The 27215-nt window shown below is 49.5% G+C and overlaps 1 protein-coding gene across 6 annotated transcripts in view; it reads left to right on the top strand.

Annotated features, from left to right (window-relative positions):
* PPARGC1B (PPARG coactivator 1 beta) overlaps nt 1–27215 on the top strand; it is a 110081-nt gene that overhangs the window by 81322 nt on the left and 1544 nt on the right. For 3 of the 6 annotated variants that reach the window (XM_008179560.4, XM_005298084.5, XM_042850807.2), the window contains 4 exons: nt 1224–1299; nt 2146–2267; nt 2668–2819; nt 7118–12414. In XM_008179560.4, coding sequence (XP_008177782.1) covers nt 1224–1299; nt 2146–2267; nt 2668–2819; nt 7118–7221 — 454 coding nt within the window. In that variant the 3' untranslated portion in view covers nt 7222–12414. Of the gene's footprint in view, nt 1–1223; nt 1300–2145; nt 2268–2667; nt 2820–7117; nt 12415–27215 lie in introns of those variants that run through there. The other 3 variants (XM_065554920.1, XR_010589875.1, XM_042850808.2) reach the window with 3 other exon arrangements.

Raw genomic sequence — 27215 nt, 5'->3', positions numbered from 1 at the left:
TGAGATGCCAAGACAAAAAGCCGGTGCTAGAGACTGTGCCAAGTGATGTTCTTGTGTCAGTGTGATGAACACACGGACGGTTGTCCCCCCCCATTCCCAGGGATACATCCAAGCATTCAACCCCAAAGATCCACTCAGGTGTTAAGCATCAGGTGTCAGGCCTGACACACTGAACAGTGCAGAGTTAACACTGAACACCTCCACAGAGCATAGGCGCCGACTCTGTGGGTGCTCCGGGGCTGGAGCACCCAGGGAAAAAAAATAGTGGGTGCTCAGCACCCACCAGCAGCTCCGCGGATCAGCTTCTCCCCCTCCCCCACAGTGCCTCCCGCCCACCAGTAGGCCCTGGCGATCAGCTCCTCCCTCTCCCTCCCAGCGCCTCACGCCTGCCACGATCAGCTGTGCAGCGGCGTGCAGGAGGCGCTGGCAGGGAGTGGGAAGAGTGGGAGTGGGGTGCATTCAGTGGAGGGGGCGGAATGGGGATGGAGTGGGCACGGGAAGAAGCAGAGCAGGGGTAGGAAGACGCAGGGCAGAGGTGGGGTCTTGGGGAAAGAGGTGGAGTGGTGGTCGAGCACCCGCTGGCAAATCACAAAGCTGGTGCCTCTGCCACAGAACATGGGTGTGCAGATCACCTAGTCTGCGCATGGCATGTACTTCATATCGATCTGAGGCCCTTCCAACCGTCCAGCCCAACAGGGGAGAGTTCTGATGAAATCGCCTCCGTGTGCTGAGTCCAACGTCCTTTATTTTAGTTCATTAAAAGTAAGTCATAATACACCGGTGGCTGCTCGACACTGGTCAGTCAGGCAATGCTTGACTTGTCTGAGGGTGGGTTTCTCTGGTGGCACAAGGAGGAAGATCACAGCCAGAATTGGGGAGGAGCCAGGAGCTCCTTGGGAAGGGGAGAGCTACAAGGAGGCAGGAGGAGATAGGGAGCCACATCAAGTATCTGTAAAGAATGATTTCCCTGGCGGCTTAAGTCCCAGAACCAGGCCTAAAGAGGCTTGGCTTGGTTTGGGAAGCCAGGCTCTTCTCTGGAGGATCCACACCCAGCATCAGTGGAGCCTGCTCACCAGGAGTCTCCTGAGTTAGAGATTTTTTAAAAGCTTGTGCCAGACACGTCAACTTGATTGTGCCTCCACTTCCTTTTGACTGCCAGAGCTCCCCCTGCAGGATCCCTGCTCCGCACTGATCTCCTCTCTCTCTTGCTTGCTTACACACAGATGTGAATACAGCGAGCAGTGTCAAGGGGGAAACACGAGCCAGGACCACATTGAGAAGAGACGTGACAAGGCCATTGTAAGTGACCTGCAGGCTTAGGGGTGGGGGGGCGCGGGGGGAGTGCTGAACTCGGCAGAAGCAGCGGGACTTCCAGTGGGAGCAGATGGCTTCATCCTGCTGAAGCCCATTTAAATCTTGGGACAAAGCAATTCACGGCCCCGCAATTCATCTCCCACTCCAGAAAGGAGACGGTGGAGTGTATTGGCCCTGGCTCTGGCATTCCTGGGGGTGGGGCCAATTTTAAACAAGGGCATGGGGAAAAGATAAAAAGCAAGCAATTGACACTGGCAATATACAGAATCCCTGGCACTGGAGGAATTCAGAGCACTCTACGGCCACAGCTTCAGTGCACTCGGAGTTAGCAATTAGGGCTGGGAACTTGGGGAATACTTGGAATTGCTAAGAGATTATTGAGCTGAGCCTCACTGCATATAAAAAGCAACAGATATACATAGAAAGCCTGTGTGTGTGTAGTGGTAGTAATTATTTGCTCTTCTGTATTGCCTTGTACACCCCCATACACCCTTACACATCTCTGGCATTTTTCCTCAGCACAAGCTGAGTTCCACAGACAGGAATTCTCAATAATATTCTTACAGTTACACTTCCACAAGGAGAACGCTGCAAAGGCGGAAAGGATGCAGTAGAAGGATAAAGGAAAGAAAATGTGCATGAAAAGAAATCAGCTGTTTGAGGCTCCTCAGAGAGCTGTTTACACAGAGGGGCCAGATCTTTGCATTGCATGTGCTCAGAGACTTGGGGGCATTGTCCAGCAATGGGATTCCCCAATGGGTAATGCCAGGGGAGCAGCAGGGAGGCCTGGTAAGGGGGCGGGCTTGAGCTGCATTGGTTGTGCTTGTGCAGGGTGAAGGCCGGGTGGTGTACATCAGAAACCTCTCCAGCAGCATGAGCTCCAGTGAACTGAAGAAACGCTTCGAAGTGTTTGGGGAGATCATCGAGTGTCGGGTTCTGACCAGGAATAACAGGTGTGTCGAGCGTGAGCTCAGGCCCACACCAGGCAAAGCAGTGGGAATGCTCTTAGGGCTTTTCGGACGTAGGCCGCACGGCTGGCTGACTCATCCTCATATTTTAATAGGATGAATGGGGATTAAAACAGCACAGTCCCTTGGGTGTACTTCGCATCCCAGGGCTCACAAGGTTAAGCAGAGTTGTCTGTAAATTCCCCCTTGGGCCACGGTGGGTGTGGGAGGCCTGTAGAACTGTTAAGATACCACAGGTGCAAGTGAGATGCACCGTATGATTCCTGCATGTGCCCTCTGTAAACCAAGCTACACGGTATGTGGCTCTCAGCCCCTTAGGAGATAAGGCTCATCACATCCCTCCCCCTGGTCAGTCACCTCGTGACTCCTCTCTTTGGCTGCTTAGGGGGAATAAATATGGCTTCATCACCTACCGGTGTTCGGAACACGCCGCCTTATCGCTGAAGAATGGCGCCTCGCTGAGGAAGAGGAACGAGCCCTGGTTCCAGCTGAGCTACGGTGGCCTCGGCAACTTGAGGACCAGATACACTGACTTGGGTGAGAAAGCAGGCGGGCCCCACTGCTGAGCCAGGCTCCCATTTCCTTAGGGCAGAGGGAGTTTTTATGATCCTTTGTGAATGCTGAGGCTCAAACCTCTCTAAACGGGGCGCTGCAGCTCTCCAGCTCAGTGTCCCCCGGTGAAGTCACCTGGGAGGCACCTGCTTGCCCATTAAACCCTCGTGGGTCTGGATTTATTGCCCCAGTCAAACTTCTCCTTGACCGGGAGTTTCCTTTAGTAATGTGCCACAGGGGGTCATTTAATTGCCACAGCTTGGAGGTGCAGCAGCGCTGGGAAATCTCTGAACGGCAGGGAGGACGAGGCGAAGTGCAGCAGCAGGGCTGCAAGGCATGCCTTTCCCAAGCTAGCCGGGGGGGAAGCATTTAGTCTTCAGAGTGGAGGAAAAAACAAGGTTCCCCATAGCCCACACTTCAGCTGCTCCTGCTGAGTGCCGCAGAGCTGCAGGCCAGTCCGTGGCAGCCAGCAGGGAAAAGTGTCAGGAATAGATAGACACATACGCCTGTGGACAGGGCTTTCCCAGGGAGCTGCTTTGTGAAGAGTGCCCAATTATCATGGCATAACTATAATAACACATTGCACTTTCCAACTCATTTCATCCCGGGACCTCAAACCACTTTACAGACATTAATTAAAGCCTCACAACTCCCATGTGACGTGAATAGTTATTAGCCCAGTTTCACATACTGGGAAACTGAGGCACAGAGAGGCAAAATGACCTGCCCGAGGACACAGAGTTAATCCGTAGTAGAGTCGGGATCAGAAACAGGAACTACTGAACCTTAGTCCCAGGAACTAACCACTAGATCACACATCTTTCAAAGTTATAGGTAGCAACTGAGTCTTTATGGAAAAATTCTCTCTGGAAACGCCCCCGTCCCATGATTGTGTGATGCTTCTGGCAATGTCTGATTCAAGGTGTTCCAGACCAACCATTTTGCTGCCAGATTCCACACACTTTATGTGTATGTTTAATCCAAAAAAACCCAAACCAAAAAGTTGTTGAAAGAGCATTAAGGTTGCAAAGCCAGTCACTCAAAAATTAGTTCAGCCCCCCGGTGTGTACGACTTATGATACAATCTTTAATTACATGATCACAGACTCTTTTCACCACAGGATCCCTGCCTCATTCGGTGAATGAGTAGTTCTTCAGTATTTCTTTTTCTCCTCTTCATTCAGCGTATGGGCCCCAGTCTTATTTAGTACACACCGTTTGAACCCCGCATGGATACAGAATTATCAAGATCCCCAGGGCATTTCTGTGGTTCTTATCACTATAGTAGTGGAGTGCATCACAAATTTTAATGCATTTTTTTTCACAGACCCCCTGTGAGGGGAGGGGCCAGGGGGCATTGCTACGTGGGGAACTGAGGCACAGAGATTAAAGCCAAAAGTGTCGATTAATTTGGGCTTGAGATGCCCAGAGCCTGAGTTTTCAGAGCACTTAGCATGTAGAGCACTGTAGAGGTCCAGAAGAGAGCTCCCCTTTACCTGAGTTGCTGCTGTGAGTGCTTGGGATGTCTGTAAATCAGACCCCAGGGTATCCAGTCCAGCCCCCAGAAAATGAGGAGCACACAGTGGCCATTTATGAAAATATTGGTGTATGTGACTTGCTCACATCACACAGGAACTCTGTGGCAGAGGCAGGGATAGAATCCAGTTCTCTAGGCCAGCATTCAACTGCTTTAATCATGATACCATCCAGTCTCTTCCTTCTGTCCCCTGCCTCAGTCACTGCACACCTTCCAACTTCCGTACTGAGTGACGCAGGGGTCCTGTAGGCCAGAGGTTCTCAACCAGCTGGGGCTCACGAACCATTTGTGAATGTTGATGGCATGCTGAGAGTCAGTAAAAAGGTTGGGGGAGAGGTTGGGTACTGCTGCTGCAGTGGGAGGGAGGCCCTGGGGGGGGCACTGCAAAGCCCACCCTGCATTCACCCCACAAATTTGGCCTGGCTGGCCCCCCATCATCATGACAGAGAGACAACTGGGCCAAACCTGAGCGGCACTATGACCCTGGAGGTTGAAACGTCCAGAGCAGGTAACTGAGCCAAGCCAGCCCTACGGGACCAGAGCCTCTGGAGTGGCCACACAGCCCTTTAAAACGTACTGGTGACCCAATTTTGAGTTGCGACTCATGGGTTGAGAAACCCTGCTGTAAACGACAGCCTCATTCGCCCTTGACCACTGTCCGTCCCATGAACTGAATGATGCAGGGGTCTTGTGCAAAAAATAGTATGTAATCATGTAATTAATGACTTTCTTATAATGCATACACAAGAGTGGACTGAATTAAGGGGGCATGGGCAACTTTAATTCTGGCCTTTCCTAACTTCTGAGAGCTTGGCTTTGCAGCCTCAATGTTCTTTTAATGTAAGGTGTTTGGGTTTTTTAAGTAATTTCCTATATTGATTAAAAACTTAAAAAATTTAAAAAACAAACATCCTGTGGACATATTGATCAGCCAGGTTTGGAGCTTTAGATGCCTAGCACATCCTCCATCACTAAGGCTAATGGAATAACTGGTAGCAGTAGAAGGCTATTAACATCCCTGTGGGCCTGCCAGTACCCAGGCACTTTGCCAGTGGGTTTCACAGTTATTTGCTAGCAGCAAAGGAATGTTGAGACACAGGAATCCTGGGTTGTCCAGGTTCTATAGGGGAGTGTGTTCTAGTGGTTACAGACCCTTCTGCCTCTGTCCTGCCCCAGCCTCTCCTGGTCCCCTCTTCTCTTATTCCACTGTTTTCCCCTCTCCCATTCGAGTCAGGTGGCTTCTTCCTTCTCCTCCATGCTGCACTGGAGAGTTTCCCTTCTCTTAGTTTCAGTCGCCTGGTGCCACAGAGGAGCAATTGTTTCCTGTAGCAGCCAGGATGAGCAATTGTCAGGAAAGCCCTGTTCAGCCCCTCCATCACTGAGCTGGAGCAGCTCCGTCAGGCCGGTTGGCACAGAGGAGCCGCGAGGGAACAGAGATACTCAGTGCAGATGGAATCTTCAGAGAACTTAGCTGCCAGACTCTAACCAATCTGCACTGATCATGTCTGAACTGAAATTTTTCAGAGGCTCAGACCTTGCCTGAATTTGGGCACATTTCCATAGGGATGGGGAAAAGCATGGCCCTGACCCAGGGTAACTCCCCTGCCAAAGTTCAGGGAGCTGTGAGAGCTTCTTAATGAATCAGCCATAAGAATTTTTTTTAACCTGGGCAAAACAATGTATTTTTTCCTGAGTCTCATTCTCAGAAATAGCTGGATTGTTTTAGCTGAAACTTTTCCGAAAAATTTAGCTTGAGTCAGACACCCAGCATGGGAAATTTCAGACTAAAGTTTGGCAAAGTTAGAATCAACTGGAAACAGTTTAATGGGAAGCACTGAGCAATCTTAACTATAGGCTCTGCTACCAGCTCTGCCTACAACAGAAAACAAGTAATTGCCCAGGATTTTCATGGAGAAATCCCTCTCTGCTCTGTTGAAAAGAGAAAGCTTTTCTCTGAGACGGAGGGGGGGTGGTACATTGCACACTCCACTGGGTTAGAGCTAAGAGAAAGTGAGTTCATCTAGTGCCAGATTTGTTAGGGTGCTCAGTTAGATGGGGAGCGGCTGGTCAGATTGCTGTTGGGAGTGAGAGTTACAGTCTAATTTACATCTAATTAAACAGAAAACCCAAACCAACTTTTTTGAGGAGGCAGCATGGACTGATGATTATTCGACTAGAACCCTGGAATTCCTGAGTTCTATCCAGCTGCTGCTACTAATTCACTGGGAGCCAGTTTGATCTAGTGGGTGGGGCAGTGGCTGTGCCTCAGGAGAGCTTGGTTCTGTTCCTGACTATGCCACTGACTTGCTATGTGAACTTGGTCAAATCACTTCACCTGTTTTCCCTCTCAACCTTTGTCTGTCCTATCTAAACTGTAAGCTTTTTGCTGCAGGAACTGTCTCTCACTATGTGTTTGTACAAATACCTAGCACAAAAGGCCCCAGTGGCTGAGGCCTCTAGGTCCTATTCTAACACATCATAATAATAATGTGAGAATGAGCAAGTCAGAACACTGCTCTGTGCCCCGGTTTCCCTGTTTATTAAATGGGGAAAATTCCTGCCTTATGGGGGAGAGTGCAGATTAATTAAGGTTAATTAGCCCACCCACGTGAAGTGCTTTATAAGTCTTACGTACGATTAAGTAGCTACACTAATCTTCAAAGAGAAGCAGGATGTCAGTACTTTGTGACCCTGGCAGATGTCCTGCACCCCTGACTATCTCATACTCTGTCCCTGCCTTTCCCAGATTCCAATGTGGAGGAGTCCTCCCCAGCTCCAGTGAAAAGCAAATACGAGACCATGGATTTTGACAGCTTGCTGCAGGAGGCCCAGCGAAGCCTGCATCGATAACAGCCTTAACCTTGGAGGAACACCTCAATACCTCAGTCAAGGCACTTCCAATATGTTTACGTTTTCGAAGAAATTATTAAGTATATGAAAAGAGAGAGAGAGAGATTGAGAGAGACTGCTGTCCCTTTAAATTGATGTTTACATTGAACAAAGCTGCTTCTGTCTGTGAGTCCCCATGGTGTTGATGTTCCACTGCCACACATTAGTATCCTTGCTTCTGACTGGTTGTTTTGGAGTGAGCCTTCTCTTCCCCCCGCCTTCCCCGGGTCCCCCAACATCCACCCAGGCACCTGGAGTGGAGTCGCAGCTGTGTTCACCATAACATTTTTTTGTCTGTAGTGTGTGATGATGAAACTGTTAATTGTGAATAGAATCAGGACTATAAACTACTTTTTAATAGAAGAAAAAAGTATATACTTAAAAATGTATTTATGGCTCAGATGTACTGTAATTCAGATTTATTGTATCGCTTCCTTGATTTTTAACTATGCACTGTAATGAGGCACTAGCCACTGAGCAGATGAGGGTCAGTCCAGGAGGGCGTTCTGGATTAATCACCAGACCAGAGTTTGCCCCTTCAGCTGTGGAGTGAGCCAGCCCGGGCCCCAGCCCCTGGTGAACTGGAACAGGATAGGGTTGGAGTTTGGCACTGCAGTGTGTTGGAAAAGCCATTCTTCCTGCTTGCGTGGCTGGAAGTCCTGGGTCTCCAGCTATCAATCTCGGGCTGCCTGAGACTGAACATGCTGGTAAGCGATGAGTTTAGTGGTTTGGCACTGGCTGGTCTGGAGCTGGTGCTGTTGTATAGTGGTGCAGTTTTGTGGGACCGGGGGAAAGGGAGTTATAAGGATGTAGTGTTAGGACACTATCAAATTGGGTACTATGGGAGTTAATCGCTGCAGGCCACTTTGGTGATGGAATCAGGCACCACCCAGTGAAGCTCTTGTCCTGCCTTGAGAGCCTGGGAGAGAGTGAATGCTAAAAGCCCCCAAAGAACCATCCCTGTTCATCCCCCCATACGCAGGCAGGTGCATTTCTCTGGCAGTAGGTGAGGATCACATCTCCGCTTAGTTGATCAGCTAAAGCCTTTGTGTGATGCTGCTGGGCCCTCCCCAGCTCCATCCATTGGCAGGCTCAGCTGGAGCAAATCGACTTGCTGGTTGCGTCGTGCACAGCTACTTCCACAACATGCAGGGGAACTGGGTGAGAAAATTCTTCTTTTGCTCAGACTGGCAGCTAGAGGGCATGGCAGCTAAGCTGAACATCTCTGCCCCACGCAGCATGCTACCCTTCCTTTGAGTGGTGTCTGATAAGCCATAGACCTACCCAGTCCCACTAGGAAGTTAGCAAACCTGATCTCCCTATTGACCCCGCTTGGCTATCACAGTCTCTCCAGTGCTCCTCCTTTCTCCAGGCTCCTGACTAGCAGAGCACCAGTGATGGAGGCACTGCGGCCCTGGTGGGTGTTTGCCTGCTGCTGTCACCTCAGTCCCTGCTGGGTAGCACTAACCCTGGCCTGCCTTTCGCTGGTTCCCAGAGATCCCCAATCACGGGGGTCCTTGCAAAGCCAGTCAGCCAGTCAGAAGGCACGCAGTCAGTATGGTCAGCAGCTTCACTGTAGAGTTGACCTGCAAACTTTAAAGCCATTCCACATCTGAGCCGGGGAGAGACCGGGCAGTCAGGGAAAAAACAAGCAAGACACAATGTTTAACAGTAGGGACCAAACAACCTTGCTGACGCCACAAACTTCCTCCACGTTTTCATTTTGTTTTTCACACACAGGTGAGACCGCAGGGATTGAGCCATCCCCTGTAGATAGAATAATAGCCTTAAATTCTGCCAATAGATAGATTAGATTCCCTTAAGGTCTCCCCTAGTACATGACACTGACATACTGTAATGGTATTATTTCATCATATGGGGCACACATGACCAAAAACTCAGTAATTACACGGGACTAGATTCTTCTAAGACCCTAATTCATGCTGAATTGTACTGTGCTCCATTGACACCAATGGTATCGCTTGTGATGTAAGATACTATTCAAAGGGGGAAGGGTGCTAGAATCTGGATCTGTGTGACCCCAGGACAATTATCTGATTAGTTGTCTTATAACGTGGAGCTCAGGGTTCTAAAAATATCCAGTTACATGGTAAGTACCTCTGAGCTACCTGGTGATTTGAACTACACTTCCCCAAACCTTCGTTAATGGGTTAATTACTGAGCGCTTACATGTCATATTCCTCATGCTATTTCAGTCTTGTTCCAGAGTAGTTACCTGATTGCGTCCCTACTGTAAAACAGAGTTATGGGCTTTTCCTCTGCTCCTCATCCCAATCTAAATGACACAAGTAACTCTGACCTGGACTGAGCATTTGCTATTGGCAATCGCCTCATTGTAGCTTTGCCTTTTTCTGTCCTAGTATTTCCTCACAACAATGATGTTTACATGTGATTGCTATAGAGCTTACTGTAGAATGTATATAGCGACACATTTAGGGTGAGTAGTACTGTCCTGTGCTGTGCTGATGTTTTTCAGAAAACGATCAATCAAAACCGATACGTGTAATTCTTCCATCTCCTTGCTCAAGACAAGGATGAATCAAAGCCCACAACGCTGGCTTTGGTCAGAGATGGAAAATGCATCAAACTTTAAGAATGTGAAAGGGTTGAATGCAGCTATAAGGAGAACTTCCTGGTACCTGGAAGGAGCCTCCTTCAGTGTGAATCACTCACTCGCTTCACAAACTTTGATTTCAATACACCCAGTTTTAAATCTCGTATTGCTTTCATGAGGCGGGACTTCCTGTGTTGGCCAATGACAGTTGCAGAACGTCAGCGCATCAAATGAGATACTCTTGAAGAGGAAGGAAGATCCCGTGATGCACAGGGCCAATCAGTACTGCAATCCTAGGATAGGAAGAGATGCAATAAGTGGTCTTCATGTTGCCTGAAGCCTATAAACTATTTTTGCAAGAAGTGTCTCCAGAACTTATGCAATATGCACTCAGGTGCACAAACGCACACACCCATGGTTATGGCCTGGGCTGGGCCATGAGCTCCTGTTGGTGCTGCTGGTGACCACGTATGCAGGGAAGCCAGTATTGCTGAATGTAAAGCCAGAGGGGGCTGTGGTTTGGAATGTACGCACAGTTTACGCAGGTTAGCTCAGACCAGTACCTGTGGCTTATCTTAGTGGCTGCTGAGGGTTGGATGTTCCACCTGAGAAGCATAGCCATGAATATTCGCTTTGTTTATGTCACTCATACTAGGTCTAATGTAAACATTTTCCCCTTTGGACTGAGGTTTTTTTAAGCTCCCGTTGGCTTGCAGTGCTACACTCTGCAGCAGGAGATTCTAGGGGAGGAGTTATATAGTACGGTGTTCTGGATGGGAATGCTCTTTGCCAATGGAGTGTGGATCCTTTCCTGGCCTTGTTAGGGGAATGATTGTACAGAGGCCAGCCACAATCAAAGAATGCAGTTTGATTCTTAGTATGCTACTGATCAAGGCTCAATCCAGGGAGGTACTGAAGTCACCCAGAGTTGGGGGCACTCCCCATCTTGCAGGATTGTACCCTAAATTTGGAGCCACAGCTTTTCCCTGGGATGGGAGAGAGTTATTCTGAGAACGTGGCGTCCATTCGAGGAGAGGAAAATAGCAGTGTGAAAGGAATAGCTTTAAGTCCCACGGAGCCAGCACTGTACAGAGAGGGAGAGAGTCTCCGTGGGCGTCACACCATTCATCTGAGCAGAGGCTATGGCACATTCACCGATGCTCCCCATACAGAGAGTGACACAGTGCACACCAGCCAAGGAAGGGACTGCTCCCCAGCGATACCCCTCCTTGTCTTCTCCACCCTGCTCTGTGCACAGTCCCACATTCTAAAGGGACACTCCCACTTTTCCCCACATTTGCTTTTCAGGGTCCATGTATCTCTCTCTCCCGCCCCCAGTAATAACTATAGTGCCAGCAATAATGCCAACGTGCGGAAGAAGCCATGCATCTATGAGGGAAGCAGGGACTTATATAAGGAAAGAATTTAGTTTCTGGATGAGGGTGGGAGTAAAAATAGTGTGTTATAATAGGTGATCAGGAAGGGGCATTTAGTTTTTTAAATATAGATATATAGATAGATATATATACAGAAAATCCTTGATGGTTTCCATTTGCTATCAGGTACAAAACCTGACATGCAGAGTAAATGATAACGCCCCAGTCACCTTTTCTTATCCACTGACCCATTAAATCTCATTGTTTTGCATGAAATACAGTTCTTTGTGGCAGAATCTAGTGCATTCCCATGACTTCTCAAGAGGAGGATTGTTTCTGAATGTCTGGACTGGGGAGGGACAGCTGGGGAATGCAGGGTTTTAGAGCTGATGTTGCCCATGGAAAATATCTATCCCCAGTTCCTACTCAGTGCAACTTTGAGCTGCATTAGCTGCACAAAGTGTAAGCAGCAGCTCAAGTCCCTATGTTGCAGTGTTCGCATTCGATTTCCGTACTGGTCCATGGAAAGATTTACGGAACCAGCTTTATTTGTTGTACTCATTTTCTTGTGGGAAATCTGTTGAATTCTTAATATCTCATTATCTGTAGCTGAGCCTTTAAAACCTTTTGTTCTTGACGTGATAGTCCATCCTTGACAATCTTGAGCAATACAGAACCAAGTAAAGCTTTCGGGTTTCCATTGCTCTTCCTATATAGATTCTGTAATCAGGTAGTGGCTTAGAAAGTCTGGTTGCAATACACCAGGTGGCGCTGCAAGGGGCATTATTTATCAGAGAGCTGAACAAGGTTAATCTAATAATCGGGTGTGTGTACGTGTGTGTATGTGAATGAGCGAGAAGGATTAAATTGATGCATTTCTTGAGAAAGGTGTAAGAATTTCACCTAAAAAGGGGCACATCTGCTTTGTTATTTATAATAAAAGCTAAATTCTACTTTTTTTTTTAAAAAAGGACACTGCTAATAACTCTAAGGGCTCAATTTTGCCACCCTGCTCATGCTGAGTAAGTAGCACCTTACTCCCGGAGTAAGTAAAAGTAGCAGAATTGATCCCTTTGTGATTAAGAATCAAGGTATTAGTTGACTGCATTTTTTGTTTTAAATTGGTAGAGGTTTTTTATATTTCACTTAATTTCTTTCCCAGTTATGTTCCGTTGTGTCCTTATTTATGTAATATACTTTAACCTTAAAAAATGGCATGAATTCTTATGCCTTTCCTTTGTTCTTATTTTTAAAAAGAGATTTATTTCTAGTGTGATTTAACTGTCTAAACGAGAGAACGTTTTCTTGTATTTTTACATTGTCAGATTCTATAGTTTCATAGATAATTTAACCAAATCGCTCAATGTATTATCTATATCTATCTGGTGGGTATAAAAGTTCTATTTTAAATTGTGTAAATACTTCAGAACTGGCTTCTTTTTCCAGACTCCCCTTGCTGCGGAGTTACTTGTTTACATCACAAAGACTGTAGAATCTCTACGCTCATGTACTGTAAATAGTGAAGTGATCTGCCTATAAATAAACTATAACAAATACACTATAACGTAAAAAAAAAAAATTTTCCGTCCTGATGCTGCTTCAGTTTATTAGTGCAAACCCATTTATACATGTTCAGGGAGGAGGTGACTTTTGTTGCAAAGAAATGCTTTCCTCCATCTCTCATAAGCTTTGAAGAACGATTAATTACAGAGCAAAATATATGCCCCCCCAAAACAGGTGTTTCCTATGTCCACCCACTCATTTTAGGACTTGGGTATTTGCAGTAAAAGTGCTAAAGGGTAATCCCTTTCACTTGGTGTTGCCAATGGAAGGAATTGTACATTCTGCCAAGAATGGTTCTTTATGGAGTTGATTGATTTTTGTTGCTTTTTGCCTTTTGTTGCCCAGAAGTTGCACTTCTTTAAATTGGGGTTTTAAATTGATTTTGTTATAAAGCAGTGCAAACCCCCTGTGTAAGAGTTGCTTATTTCAGTTTAGCTGAATCCATTTTATTTGCTGCATTAAGCTACATCGAAATAAGCCACTCTTACTGCAGAATAAGGAGGGCTGTATGCCGCCTTTTACCGGTTTAAGGCACATTGGCTGAGCGCACAGGACAGTCGCCCTGCTGCTACCTGTTTCGTGGGCTTTGATTGGTAGGGATGTCAAATGGACACATTTCACCAGCACTAAATTATCTAAGATTTGGTAAGAAACAGTTGAACGTGCCCGTGCTAGAATAGAGAACAGCCCCCCTCTTCCCCCTCAAAAGCCTCCAACACTCCAGCTGATGTATGTTTTTACATTAGCAGAAGGGAAAGGGAAATGTCACGATAAAAATGGGAAATATCTGGAGCTTATCCAATATGTAATATTCACAGTGACCTACATTTTCTGTCCACACTCTCAGCAGTGTGAACCAGGAGTTAGCCCCACAAAGTCAATGCAGCTGGAACCAGTGTGAGGTCAGGATCAGGTCCTTTACAACTAAGCACCTTGCCTGCACATATGTTTTGGAGTCTTTTCATGTCAGCAGTCCTGCTGACTCCAGTGAGACTACATGAGTGAGAAAAAATTGCTCAGTGGGTAAATTGTTTGCAGGATCGGTCCCTCCTTTGGAGTATTCCTTTCTAAAACAAACAAACCGCATCCATCCTGATAAGTGAATGGAAACATTCACAAATAATTTGTGACATCTCACTGATGGGAGGAAAATATTTGTGTCAAGTACATTTTTTGTTGACTGTCTGGCCATCAACTGAGTTGATTAAAGAATGAGAAGAAATGGTTTGTGAATAATGTATTTACAACATCAATTGGTCAGATAAATTATTTGCAACAAATAGCTCCATCAGTTTCATTTGTTCCCAGGGAGATTAAAATAATGGAGTTTCCCTATGCTGGTTGCAGTTTCTATTTAGTAAAATATCAATTTATTGCACGCCTAGAAGCCTTTTCTGTTAGTTCATATACTTTTCACCTCCTGGATTAGTCAGTGCAATAGCCAGTGCTCTCTCTGTTCCCTTCAGCATGGAGATGAATTGACACATTTCTCTTGGGTGATGGGAAGAAAAGGCAACGGTTTGTTTTTGTGACTGGGGGCAATTTTTACAACTGACTTGGACTGATTGGCATCACTGGTGCCAGGCTGCCTTCATGTCTTTGCCTACAGCAGGGACAAGTGAGGTCTTGGTTGAAAATAACCAACTGCTCCTTGGTACTTTTTGTAGTGGAGAGTGTGTGTTCTGTACTGCTCTCTGTGCACATTAGCAGAGCAGGTAGCGTGGTCTTACAGAGCTACAATGCCCACACTTTTTGGATGACTGTGCTAGTTTATCAGGCCAAGACTTTGGCAGCACCAGCTGCCTCCCATTCAGTTGTACGGGATCTAGTCTGCCATATTGCTTGGGTGGCTTCTGCTCTCATGACTCTGAACTTTGGAGTTTCCAGACACATTAAAATCTATAGGACTGTACAGGAGATGATGGGTTGTAGTGCAAAGGGAACCTGGCCTGGAGGCTTATCATTAAGGCCTTGCTTAGAAGTTCCTGCCCAGAAAACGTGAAGTACAATGGAAGGAGGAGGCAAATGGGGTTCACGTGCAGAAGAAGTTGAAGTTCTTACCAGGAGCCTCTCCCCCTCCTAATGGAATGTGTTCTGTGGAAATTGAAGGCCTTGTGGGTATAGGCTGGGGCCAGACCAGACACAGGAAAGCTGAAGTTTGCCATTTCGGGGCCAACAAACGGAGGATAATGTCAAAGAATGGTGAGAGAGAGAACATAAATGGCTCATTAACCTTCCCTGCAAGAGAGAGACACTTAAACTGCACCTTTAAAGTGGAAGCAGGATGAGGGTGCTGCGGCTAGGAAGGGTGCATACGTCCTGAAAAGCAAGGCTCCCCAGTATAATACACTTATCCTAAGTTTAGTACCATGACGTTTCACTGAAAGGTGTGCTGCAAACAGCTACCCCCTCAGAACATGGCTCTGCAAAGCTCAAGCCCTCAGATCTAACTCAAAGCCTGGCAAGGAGTTGTCCAATAAACAGGGCTGGCTCCAGGCACCAGCGCAGCAAGCAGGTGCTTGGGGCGGCCAAGGGGAAGGGGCGGCACGTCTGGCTCTTCGACGGCGGGTCCCTCAGTCCCTCTCGGAGGGAAGGACCTGCTGCTGAATTGCCGCCGAAGAATGAAGCAGCAGCGGTAGAGCTGCCGCCAAAGTGCCGCCAATCACGGCTTCCCACCCCACCCCCAGCCACTTGGGGCAGCAAAAACACTGGAGCCAGCCCTGCCAATAAACTCATGTGATTTAATCTGTAGCAGGGCATGGCCCTCTCCTGCCTTCTTGCCACAGAAACTTGTGCAGACTCCACTGGCTGGCTCTCCACAGCATGCTGTTCATTCATGTTCCCTCCACCAACACCTTTACAGTTGTGTGTAGCAATGCTATTTGCAGTATCCCTTGTAACTTCAGCCCTTTTCCCAGGGCCCAGTAGGAGGAGAAGCCTCCCTCCCTGGAGATCTCTCTGACTCTGGTCTCAGCCAACCCTGCTCCTCTCCCTTTCTGTGCCTTTCTTAACAGTCCTGAGCTCACCCAGCCCCTTACCCCACCATACCTGATTAGATAATTAACTGCAATATCCCGGTTAATCTTCGGGGGAGGAGGGGCACGGACAGAATTGGACTATGTGGTGGTAGAGTGATCAGGGTGCAGGCTCACCTGTTAACTCCCTGCACTCTGTCACACGATCCATTTGCATTTTGAAAATGCGGCCGCTTTGCAGCGAGGCTTGCGCTGGGTATGTTGTGAGCTGCACAAGAAAGATACACTCACGTGCTTATTTTACAGCAGTGCAGGGAACAGGAGGACTAGAAGATGGTTTTAACCCTTGCCTCCACAGATCCACCTCTCTTTGGAACTTTAAACCCCTTTTAATTCTGAGACTGTTCCAATAAAACATCTGTGTGAAAAAGGTTCTGATCCTCTAAATGGAGTGGATCTTCCTTTACAAACTATTGACCTGGCATGTCTCCGAGCTCAGATGTGGGCATCCTATATATTCTAAAGATCAGGAGGAATTGCACAGTGTTTTCACTTCTGTAGGGTTTCCTCTCACAAGTATCTCCTGTTGCTGCAGACTCACTCACCAACAGATTGTACAATTTTTTTTCATTATTTGGGAATAAGGCAGAGGTCAGCTAGTTTCCTGCACAGACATCCTTTATCAGTCTCTGCTGCATATGAAATGGGAGTTCCTGTTGATCCCAGAGTTTTTATTTCAGCTTCTTTCCCTCAGAATTCCTCCAGGTCTGGCCTCTTAGCTTAAAGTTCTATCAAGTGTCTTAGGCCAAGATGTCCTAAGTCTAATTCCCACCTCAAGTTTTGCCAGGCATAGTTCTGAGGCTGTGCTCACCAAAATGCCAAGACTGCTTTTATAGGGTTACTCCTGCTCTCCATTGCTCAGGGAATGATATGGGTACTAGTGCAGTATTTAAAATCAAAGCCTCGATGCTTTAAATTGAGGTCAGAAGGACGTCAGGGTCTCTGTGTCCTGGAAATATTGATTTTAGCTTCTGCATGACATAAATTCCAGTTGATGAGGTCTCTGAAAGCTTTGCCAACTCAATACACATAGAAGACTAGAGAGAAATCAATTACGACAATGTATGCGCTTCCCCATTCCAGTATAAATCAATCCTTGCTTGCTGCCAGTAGCAGACAGGTAACTGCAGGGAGTAAGGCATGTTGGTTTCTTCCTTTTGTGAGGGCTTTCTACCCAGCCTTCAATTTGCCTGTCCAATCTAAGCCACCATGCTGATTTCTGTGCCCTTGTCACATCCAGGAAGTGCTGTTCCTTCAGGGTCCCACTGTTTTTTAAGGAAAACGAACCAATTTGTTCCTCTTCCTTATAAGGCAGTAGAAATTCCTGCTTCTATTGTTGCTGATATATTGGCTATATTATTGGTTGCTATAGAGATGGGTTCTCTCTGTGCCTATGCAGCCGGCCCTGGATCCCCATCTTACTTCCCTTCATGTTTTTTTCAGTCCCCGGTTTTATTTTTTCCCCCTTCATGGCTCCTGCCCAGGCTCCTTCTCACATTCCGACTTAGATTCCTGGTTTTCTCTCAGCAAGTTTCCAGAGGTCAGGAGGAAGCTTTCCCCCCTCCGTTTATTCTTCTTCTCCATCTTTTCCAGCTACCCTTGGGTCCACCACTGTGCTAACTCCCTCTTTCATCTCCCCTTAACCTTTCTAACTTTCCTCACTGACTAGTCCCGTCTCATGGACCAAGTGAAGGTTTCTGTTTCTTTAAATTCCTCAGGTCTTTGCCGCTCATCTTTCATTTCTTGTAGGGGAAGAGGGTTCCCTTGTGACATTGTACGGACTACATTCCCCAAGGCCAGGGCCGACTCCAGGCACCAGCCCTCCAAGCTTGTGCTTGGGGCGGTACCTGGAGGGGGGCGGCGCTCACCCGGGGAGAGCGGGGCCACGGCCGGGCTCTCCGCCCTCCTCCGGCGCTCCAGCCAGTTGGGGAGAGCGGGCTGTGGCCGGGCTCTCCGCCCTCCTCCCAGCACTCCGGCTGGTCGGGGAGAGCGTGGCCCCGGCTGGGCTCTCCGCCCTCCTCCCGGCGCTCCGGCTGGTTGGGGAGAGCGGGGCTGCGGCCGGGCTCTCCGCCCTCCTCCCAGCGCTCCGGCCAGTCGGGGAGAGTGGGGCTGCAGCCGGGCTCTCCGCCTTCCTCCCAGCACTCCGGCCGGTCGGGGAGAGTGGGGCCGCGGCCGGGCTCTCCGCCCTCCTCCCAGCACTCCGGCCGGTCGGGGAGAGCGGGGCCCCGGCTGGGCTCTCCGCCCTCCTCTGGCGCTCCGGCCGGTCGGGGAGAGCTGGGTCCCGGCCGGGCTCGGCGCCCTCCCCTGCCGTGCTCCCCGCCAGGGGCGGGGAGGGCCTGTCGGCCATGCTGCACGGCTAAGGCAGGCTAGTCCCTACCTGTTCCGACACCCCACTGTGCCCCGGAAGCGGCCAGCAGCAGGTCCAGCTCCTAGGCAGAGGGGGCCAAGCACCGGCTCCGCACTCCCATCTGCCAGTTGTTTTATGTGCAGCAGTGTTACTTGATTTCAGAGTAGCCTATAGTGAGATCAGTGCCAGTTTTACTTAACATCTGTGTTAATAATCTGAAATTGGACAATAACAGCACAGTCGTTACATGTGCAGATATTGTATCAGGAGACGTCGCAGACACCAGTGAGGACAAGGGAGTGTATACAAGGGGACACAGAATAGGCATAAGAAAAGGAAATAAAATATTCAATCTGGAAATAATTTAAATCCTTTTTGAGTGGGGGGAGAAGGAGGAAGAGATCAGAGGATGCATCATACGAGACTGGATTGATGGCTTGTTACCATCTATAAGAAAATGGATTTGTCTGCTGGATAAAAAAAATTAACTCCATATTCAGGGAGACCCAGAGTCCTTGTCTGGACACAGACTCAGGGCTCTTTATTGACAGAACCAGTCCCAGTTTGCTGAACTCTCAGGACTAGACAAAGGAGTAATCAACTCTATTCTTCACAAGTGGATCACAGACAGCAACACCTTCCATTATAAGGGTATTGTGGTCTCAATAGGAAACCTCTTTGTGCTGCAATAATACCTAGCTCTTATGACAATATTATTAGGAAACCTTTGTACGTAGCACCATAGTGGGCCGGGCACTTCAAAGAGAGTGTTTACAATCTAACTTCTGTGCTACATGGAACTGTGGAGGAGAAATGATCTCAGGCAAAGGGGAAGGGAAAGAGGGAGTAACACAAAGGATTGCAGACAAAGTCAGGGGTGATGTTTAGACTTGTAACTAAAACTAAAACCAAAACAAAACAGTGTAACAAGAAAAGCCAATGGAGTTGTCAGCTCGATAATAGAGCTGGGTGGAAAATTAAAACCAAAAATGTCGGGGTTTGATTTTTTTGCCAAAAAGCCCATTTCCATGAGAAGCAGAAACTTCTCATGAAAAATAATGGAAAAAACTCAATCAGCTCCATTCCCTAAGCCAAGGCATCACGGCTCTGGCCAGAGCAGTGTTCGTCCCCCTTTCTGCATGGCTCTGGTAAGAACATAGCTACAACACTGCTTTCAGTTTGGGGATCCAGAAACAAACGGAGATACTGGAAGTTATTCAGAGAGGAGTAACTTCAGTGATGAAGGGGCTGCAGTGCCTGAGTTATGACACTAGCGCTGGGTCAGACCTAGCTGGGCACCTAGTGCTCCTATATAATAGGGTTACCATACGTCCGGATTTTCCCGGACATGTCCGGCTTTTTGGGTTCCAAATCCCCGTCCGGGGGGAAAGCCCAAAAAGCCGGACATGTCCGGGAAAATCGGGACATGCCGGCCGGCGGTGCGGGTGCTCGGGGGTCGGGCCGGGGGCTCCGGGGCCGGGCCCGTGGTGCGGTGCCTGGCCGGGGGCTCCGGGGCCAGGCGTTCGGGGGCTCCGGCGGGGCCGGGTCGGCAGGGCCGGGGGCTCCGGCGGGGCCGGGCCGGGCCGGGGACTCGGGGGCTGGGCCGGCGGTGCGGTGCCTGGCCGGGGGCTCCGGGGCTGGGCCCACGGTGAGGTGCCTGGCCGGTGGCTCCGGGGCCGGGCCGGCGGGGCCGGGCCGGGGGCTCGGGGGCTCCGGCGGGGCCGGGTCGGCAGGGCCGGGGGCTCCGGCGGGGCCAGGCCGGGGGCTCGGCCGGGGGATCGGGGGCTCCAGCGGGGCCGGGCCGGGGGCTCAGGGGCTCGGCCGGGCCGGGGGCTCCGGCGGGGCCGGGCCGGGGGCTCGGGGGCTCCGGTGGGGCCGGGTCGGCCGGGCCGGGGGCTCCGGCGGGGCTGGGTCGGGTCGGCAGGGCTGGGGGCTCCGGTGGGACCGGGCCAGGGGATCGGGGGCGCCAGCCGGGCCGGGGACTCGGGGGCCGGGCCGGCGGTGCCAGGCCGGGCCGGGGGTGGTGGGCTGGGGGCCGGGCCCGGGGCCGGCACCCCAGGGCCGGGGACAGCCTGGGCCGCGCCTCCTCCCCCCACACTCCCCCTTACCTGCTTCAGGCTTCCCGCGACTCAAATGTTCGCGGGAAGCAGGGGAGGGGGCGGAGACTTTGGGGAGGGGCGGAGTTGGGGCTGGGGGGGCTGGGGGCGGGGCCAGGGCCCCGTGGAGTGTCCTCCTTTGGGAGGCACAAAATATGGTAACCCTACTATATAAGAGTTTTAGTGCAGGGGTTATCAAACTCCATTGCATCGCGACCCCCTTCTGACAACAAAAATTACATGACCCCAGGAGGGGGGACTGAAGCCTGAGCCCACCCAAGCCCCACTGCCCTGGGTGGGGGTTGGAGAGCAAGGCCCAAGCCCCACCGCTCCGGTCAGGGAGGCCGAAGTTGAAGCTCAAAGGCTTTAGGCCCAGGCCAGGGTCTTGCTGCCCAGGGCTGAAGCCCTCAGACTTTGGCTTTGGCCCCAGGCCCCAGCAAGTGTAAGCCAGCCCTGGCAACCCCATTCAAAGGGGGTCACAACCCACTTTGGGGTCCTGACCCACAGTTTGAGAACCACTGCCTTCGTGTATGATTTCTAATTCTTTGCCTGGCCTATCTTTAAATGTCTCACACGCTGGGGCTCCCACCACTTCCCAAGGGAGACTGTTCTAAAGCCTATATCCTGATATTCGCCTACGTTTTTTGTCTCTTTTTAAATTTAATGCCATCTCCCCTAGTTTTCTGCTCCTTAATTGCCATAAATCAGTCATCTCCCTGCAGGAGCTTTCCACCTTTCAAATGTTCAGTTGCCATTATGTTTCCTTCCATACACATACACTAATTGCTCAGCCAAGCTACATGTGTTTGGATCTTCTCATAAACCCTCCAGCTTGTGTTGCTCTTCTCTGGACTCCCTTCACTCAGTTTATGTCTTTCAAGTACTAAGTGCTCAGGACTGCAAGCAAAAGACTCTGACTGTACCACCTTGCTCCATGATATGGCACCTCTGTACAAGTATCCCAAAACTGCATTGACCCTGTGTTTGTTGATTGCCATCAGTCCTACATCTCCTTTGGCATCGCTGCTTGTTTCCCCCCCCCCCATTTCACAGCTGTGGTTTGGATTATGTTCCTCTGGATAAGTTAGGTCACAATTTTTCAAAAATGAATCCTGTTCTCATCTGGCTGTGTTTCTAATCTCTCTAGAGCCCTCTAGTTTTTCCTGTCTTCACTAGTGTTTGCACATCCCTGCAGTTGAGTATCATCTGCTCATTTCTTTAACACGTCAGAAAAACATGTTAGAAAAACACAGAGTATACATAAGCTTAGGGAGACTAGTCCGGGAGCCCCAGCAAGAAGGGAATCTCTACAATTTGGGCTTCCTGAACTCAACCTGAGAGCAAAGGCCAAGGACAAAGTACAGATATAAAAATAAAACTCAGCAGTGCCTGTCCATGAAACAGTTTAAAAAAAAAAGTCAAGCCAAGGAAAAGGGGAACCATTGTTTCCTGTAGTCCCAGGAGAAACTAGCAGCTAAACCTGGCAAAAGCTCAGTGCCCCGTAGCACACACCTGTTATAGTTCCCTGGAGGAAGTACCTCATAACCCCCAGCTGGGCTGGTTCACCAGCAATCCCTGTGGCTGAGGGCAGGCAGCTGTGGCATCTTGTCCTGCTCGGGAGGAGAATGTTAACCCTTTCCCTGCTTCCATCAGAGCCCCATACAGAGGCCCACTAGATCTGTTCAAAGGGTAACTGAAGGGGAGTATCTATTATTGTATGTAATTATTTTGAATTATGTCTGTGTGTGAAGGAGCCCTAGAAACTTGGACACAATTTCTAAAAACAGTATAAATAACTAGTATTTAGCCTCACAACAGGCAACAAAATTCAGCCATCTGCAGAACTCCTACAAAACTTCGAATTCTCCTGCAGCCCCTCAGAGGCCTCCCACTGCAGCACCCTGAGCAAGCAGCTGACCTTCCAGCGATGTTCTTTGGGACCAAGATGGCCAGCATCATAGGTGCCGACTCTGTGAGTGCTCCGGGACTCAAACACCCACGGAAAAAAAACTAGGGGGTGCTCAGCACCCACAAGCCACAGTGGTTCCAGGCCCCGGGGGCTGGCTGCCAATCAGCTGTTCGGTTGGGCCCTCGGGCTGGCCCCCCGATCAGTACTAAAAACAAAGCTTTTCCATCTCTGGGTGGTTTCTCAGATCTTTTCTGGGTTTCTTCTTAAGGTGGGTGAAACAGCTTCAGTCAGATGTTTAGGTACATTTTCAGTTTCCAAAGATCCCCTGCACTTTAGAGCTCATGTTGCATTGACCATCCTATCAATCTAGGTATTTAAACAACTACCGTACCCCTGTGAGGTATGTAAGTATTGTCTTCATTTAATAGCTGGGAAACTGAGGCACAGAAAAGTTAGGTGACTTACCCCAGGCCGCACAGGAGTCAAATCCTATACTCCTGAGTCCTGGTCCAGTGCTTTAACCATAAAACCAGTCCTCCAGACAAGGAAAGCTGTCTGTAACTTCCCCTGTTGTCCATCAGTGCCCCTCTTAAATTTGCCCTGGGGCTCACTGGAGAAGCAATTGGAGTCACACCCACCTTTCCCCATATTTCATATGGGAACTATCCAGCTAGCATTCAGTGTCATGCATCTGATGAACACATTCCTGGATATAATCTGTATCTAACTGCAGTAGGGATGCTGGTGATCATTAAATTTGCATTGGCAGGCCTGCCATGGGAGATTATAGGGATCCTAGTCCTTAAGATGTACACCAAAGTATTAGCCCTGTTCCCCACTCCCTCACCAAGTGGCTCAGAACTAGGCAACCAGCCCTAAATGTGGTCAAGGTGGGGCTGGATTGTGAAAGAAAGTTGGTGTCATTTTATGACATGTCTGACCAGAAGTCCCCTGCAAAGAATCCTGTACTTATAAAAACTTCAAGCATTTGTTTGAAACACCCTGTCCATGTGTTAGTCTATCTAATGGCTCTTGGACACTCCTATAGTGATATTAGTGAGGCCATTACGTATGTTGTTGCATCTTAGTCAAATACGAGTAGGGCTCTACCAAATTCACGGCCATGAAAAACGCGTCACGGACCATGAAATCTGGTCTCCTGCCATGAAATATGGCCTTTTGTGTGCTTTTACTCTATACTATACAGATTTCATGAGGGAGACCAGTGTTTCTCAAATTGGAGGTTCTGACCCAAAAGGGAGTTACAGGGGGGGTCACAAGGTTATTTTATGGGGGTCGCGGTATTGCCACCCTTATTTCTGTGCTGCCTTCGGAGCTGAGTGGCTGTTGGCCAGGTGCCCAGCTCTGAAGCGCCCACCAGCAGCAGTGCAGAAGTAAAGGTGTCAATACCATACCATGCCACCCTTACTTCTGCGCTGCTGCCTTCAGAGCTGGGCAGCCAGAGAGTGGCAGCTGCTGACTGAGGGCCCAGCTCTGCAGGCAGCAGCACAGAAGTAAGGATGGTGATACCATACCATGCCATCCTTACTTCTGTGCTGCTGCTGGTGATGGCTGTGACTTCAGAGGTGGGATCCCAGCCAGCAGCCGCTGCTCTCCAGCTGCCCAGCTCCGAAGGCAGTGCTACCACTAACAGCAGCAGTGCAGAAGTAAGGGTAGCTGTACCACAACGTCCCCTACCATAACCTTGCGACCCCCCCCCACCACCACCACTCCTTTTTGGATCAGGACCCCTACACTTACAACACCATGAAATTTCAGATTTAAATAGCTGAAATCATGACATTTATAATTTTTTAAAATCCTATGACCATGAAATTGACCAAAATGGGCCGTGAATTTGGTAGGGCCCTATCTATGAGCAAAAGCACTGCTGTGCAAAAGCTCTAAGCTGACCTGAAGTATTTGAAATAGGAGCTGGGGTCAGAGTGGATTGCAGCCTGCTAAGGCCTTGATATAACCCTGTGGCAGATATCTAACCGGGAGCTATACAAAGGCAACTGATGTTGCAAATGTATCAGACTGAAATGGAGGACAAAAGTGTGTGTGCAGGAGAGAATATGGGAGAAGTGTAATGCCAATCATTTTAATGTGCCTGTCTTTTGGTGCACAACAAAGAATGCACAAGAACTTTAACAGCAATATCATATACTACACAAACACAGTTTTCTATTATTGTAGATCTATATGAAAGTGAAATGGTCATGGAATATATTATAACACTACACAGGGCCGACTTTAGGAAGTGAGGGGCCAATTCGAACATTTTCGGCGGGGCTCCGGCAGGGATGACTAGAAAAAAATGTGAAAAAAAGCCTTTCATTTCTTAGCAAGCGGTTCCCTATAAAAAGTTCTGATTTAAGAGATGTGCCACAGTATGTATTTTTTGTACTAAAAGGGTTACCATACGTCCGTATTTTCCGGACGGCGATTTAAGAACCAAAAAGCCTGACATGTCCGGGAAAATATGGATGTATGTTAACCCTACCTAAAGTTCTTTTTTAAAAAGATGGGTCTGAACTAGAAATGAGCTCCGTTTCACATGTGTGGGTCCCCACCACTCCCTGGGGGTGTGCTAGGGTTACCAGATGTCCTGATTTTATAGGGACAGTCCTGATTTTGGGGACTTTTTCTTACATAGGATCCTATTACTCCCCACCCCCTGTCCCGATTTTTCACACTTGCTGTCTGGTCACCCTAGGGTGTGCACATGTGTGGGTACCAGCTGCTCCCTGCCCCCCCTCATTGAAGCAGGTGTGCAGGGTTACTGCCCTGGGAATTGCAGGGCACCAGTGGACATGGGGCTGGCTGGAGGCAGGACAGGGGCTGACTGGAGGTAGAGTCTTTCTGCAGGCAGGGCAAGGGGTGCGGGGCTGTCTGGAGATGTGTGGGGTGGGCTGGCTGGCTTCAGGCAGAGCTGCAGGGGGCGGCGGCATGGGTTGGCAGGGCTGGAGACAGAGGAGTGCGGGACTGGCTGGATTCAGGCAGGGGGGTGCGGCAGGTGTTGGCTGGAGACAGGACAGGGAGTAGCCAGGACACCCAGGTACAGCACCCCAGCTCTTGCTGGTACACCCTACCGGGGCTTGGGCGCGGGGCCCTCTTGGGGCGGGGCCCTATTCAGGGGAATTGGTTGAATTGGCCTAAAGCCAGCCCTGACACTACACAACTCGCTAAAAGCATCCCCATTTATTTAATGTGCCAGTCTGTAAGGAAATATTTTTACTGTGTGATATATTTGCTTGGTGACATAAATTGCTGTGTTGGGTGTACATTTTGAAATGATTTCGTTTACAGTTCAAAAAGATGTTTGCAGGTGCCATGAGTTTACATATGTACAGCCACGGTCTGCTCAGATTAACCGCTACAAAATTAGGGCATAAGCTTTCGTAGGTAAAAAAACCTCACTTCTTTTACCCACGAAAGCTTATGCCCAAATAAATCTGTTAGTCTTTAAAGTGCCACCGGACTCCTTGTTGTTTTTGTGGATACAGACTAACACGGCTACCCAGTGGCGTAGCCAGGTTCTAAGAGCAGGGGGGGCAAACATTAAAAAGGTGCCCCCCCTTGGCTCCTCCTCCAGCTGCTCTACGCCCCCCCCCTTGGCTGGCTCCTCCTGCCGTGCTGCGCCCCCCCTCGCTCCTCCGGCCGCGCCGTGCCCCCGCCCATGGCTCCTCCAGCCGTGCTGCCCCCCCTTGCCTGCAGGAGCCCAGCGGCGGCCTGGCAGGCCAAGCTTCAGAGCGGAGCGTGGGCCCCGCCCGCTCACACCATAGTAACCCCTAACTAAGGCGCCCCTTTTGGAAAATGTGCTGAGGGGAAGTGACTGCTTCCCCTGCACCCCCCAGCTACGCTACTGGGGCTACCCCCTGATACTTTACGGAATTAGGGAGAAGCAAAGATGATTTTAAACCTCCAGCCTCTCACTCCTGGATGGTGCCTCTTGTGAGCATCAGCACAGAACCCTGGGGTCCAGCGAGCCTCGTGACGAAAGCAGGAGCCAGACACTGAGCCAGGACTCCTGGGTTTCTTTCCTCGCTCTGATATTAGTTCTCTGTGTGAAGCCTTGGGCATGTCACTTCACCTCCCTTTTTCCTCAGTTTTCATCTCAAGCATAAAATCAAGGCCGATGATAATCTCATCCAGCCTTATCAAGTGCTCTGGGAGCCTCTGTTGTAGAAACAGGAAGTGTTACGGCTCTGTTTTGTACACCTTATGGCGCTTTTGTCTTTGGCCCCACGACAGCCAGATGAGGCACTGTGTTGCCTGTAGGAATTATTTAGTTGTTTTTGGCATTTGTTTTAATTCTTTATTTAATTGCTTTTCCCGTTCAAAGCAAAGGTTACACAAAGCATTTAATGCACGCTGCAAAAGTGAAGGAGTTCAGATGGTGCCAGGTCCCCAGACTGACTCAGTTTCACACAAGAATATATAGCAATACCCCCTGCAAAAGGAAGGAAAGGAATGCTGATATCTAAGCACATGGGATGCTGAACCTTCCCTTTGGATTGCTCTCTTCTGCACTACTGTGGGAAAGGGCTTAGAAGGAAGAAATCTCCTCGAGATCCCCTTGCAGAGTTCCTCCTTGCTGATTATTCCATCTGGGGGGCAGGGTTTGCTGCACTGCAGATTGGTCACTGGGACCTATCCCCAATCCCTTTAGGTCCTGAGGGATCAGGAGGCAGGGGCGGCTCTATGTATTTTGCCGCCCCAAGCATGGCAGTCAGGCAGCCTTCGGCGGCATGCCTGCGGGAGGTCTGCTGGTATCGCGGATTCGGCGGCACGCCTGCGGGTGGTCCGCCGGTCCCGCGCCTTCGGCGTACCCTGCGCCGAATTGCCGCTGAAGCCGCGGGACCACTTGGAGCGCTGGTGCCTGGAGCCGCCCCTGTCAGGAGGCCAGGGTTATCTGTGCAGAGGCCCTGCAGCTTCACACCAGCTTTGTGCTGGTCAGGCTTGCCCCTCCTGGCAGCTGTGATGGAGCAGCACACTCCTATGGACTTTCCTTGGCTCCAGGATTCCCCTTAAAGGGAGATCTCCGTGAA

The sequence above is a fragment of the Chrysemys picta genome, chromosome 8 (assembly GCF_011386835.1).
Source record: "Chrysemys picta bellii isolate R12L10 chromosome 8, ASM1138683v2, whole genome shotgun sequence".
Taxonomy (NCBI): Eukaryota; Metazoa; Chordata; order Testudines; family Emydidae; genus Chrysemys; species Chrysemys picta.
This window is presented reverse-complemented; position numbering and strand designations above follow the sequence as displayed.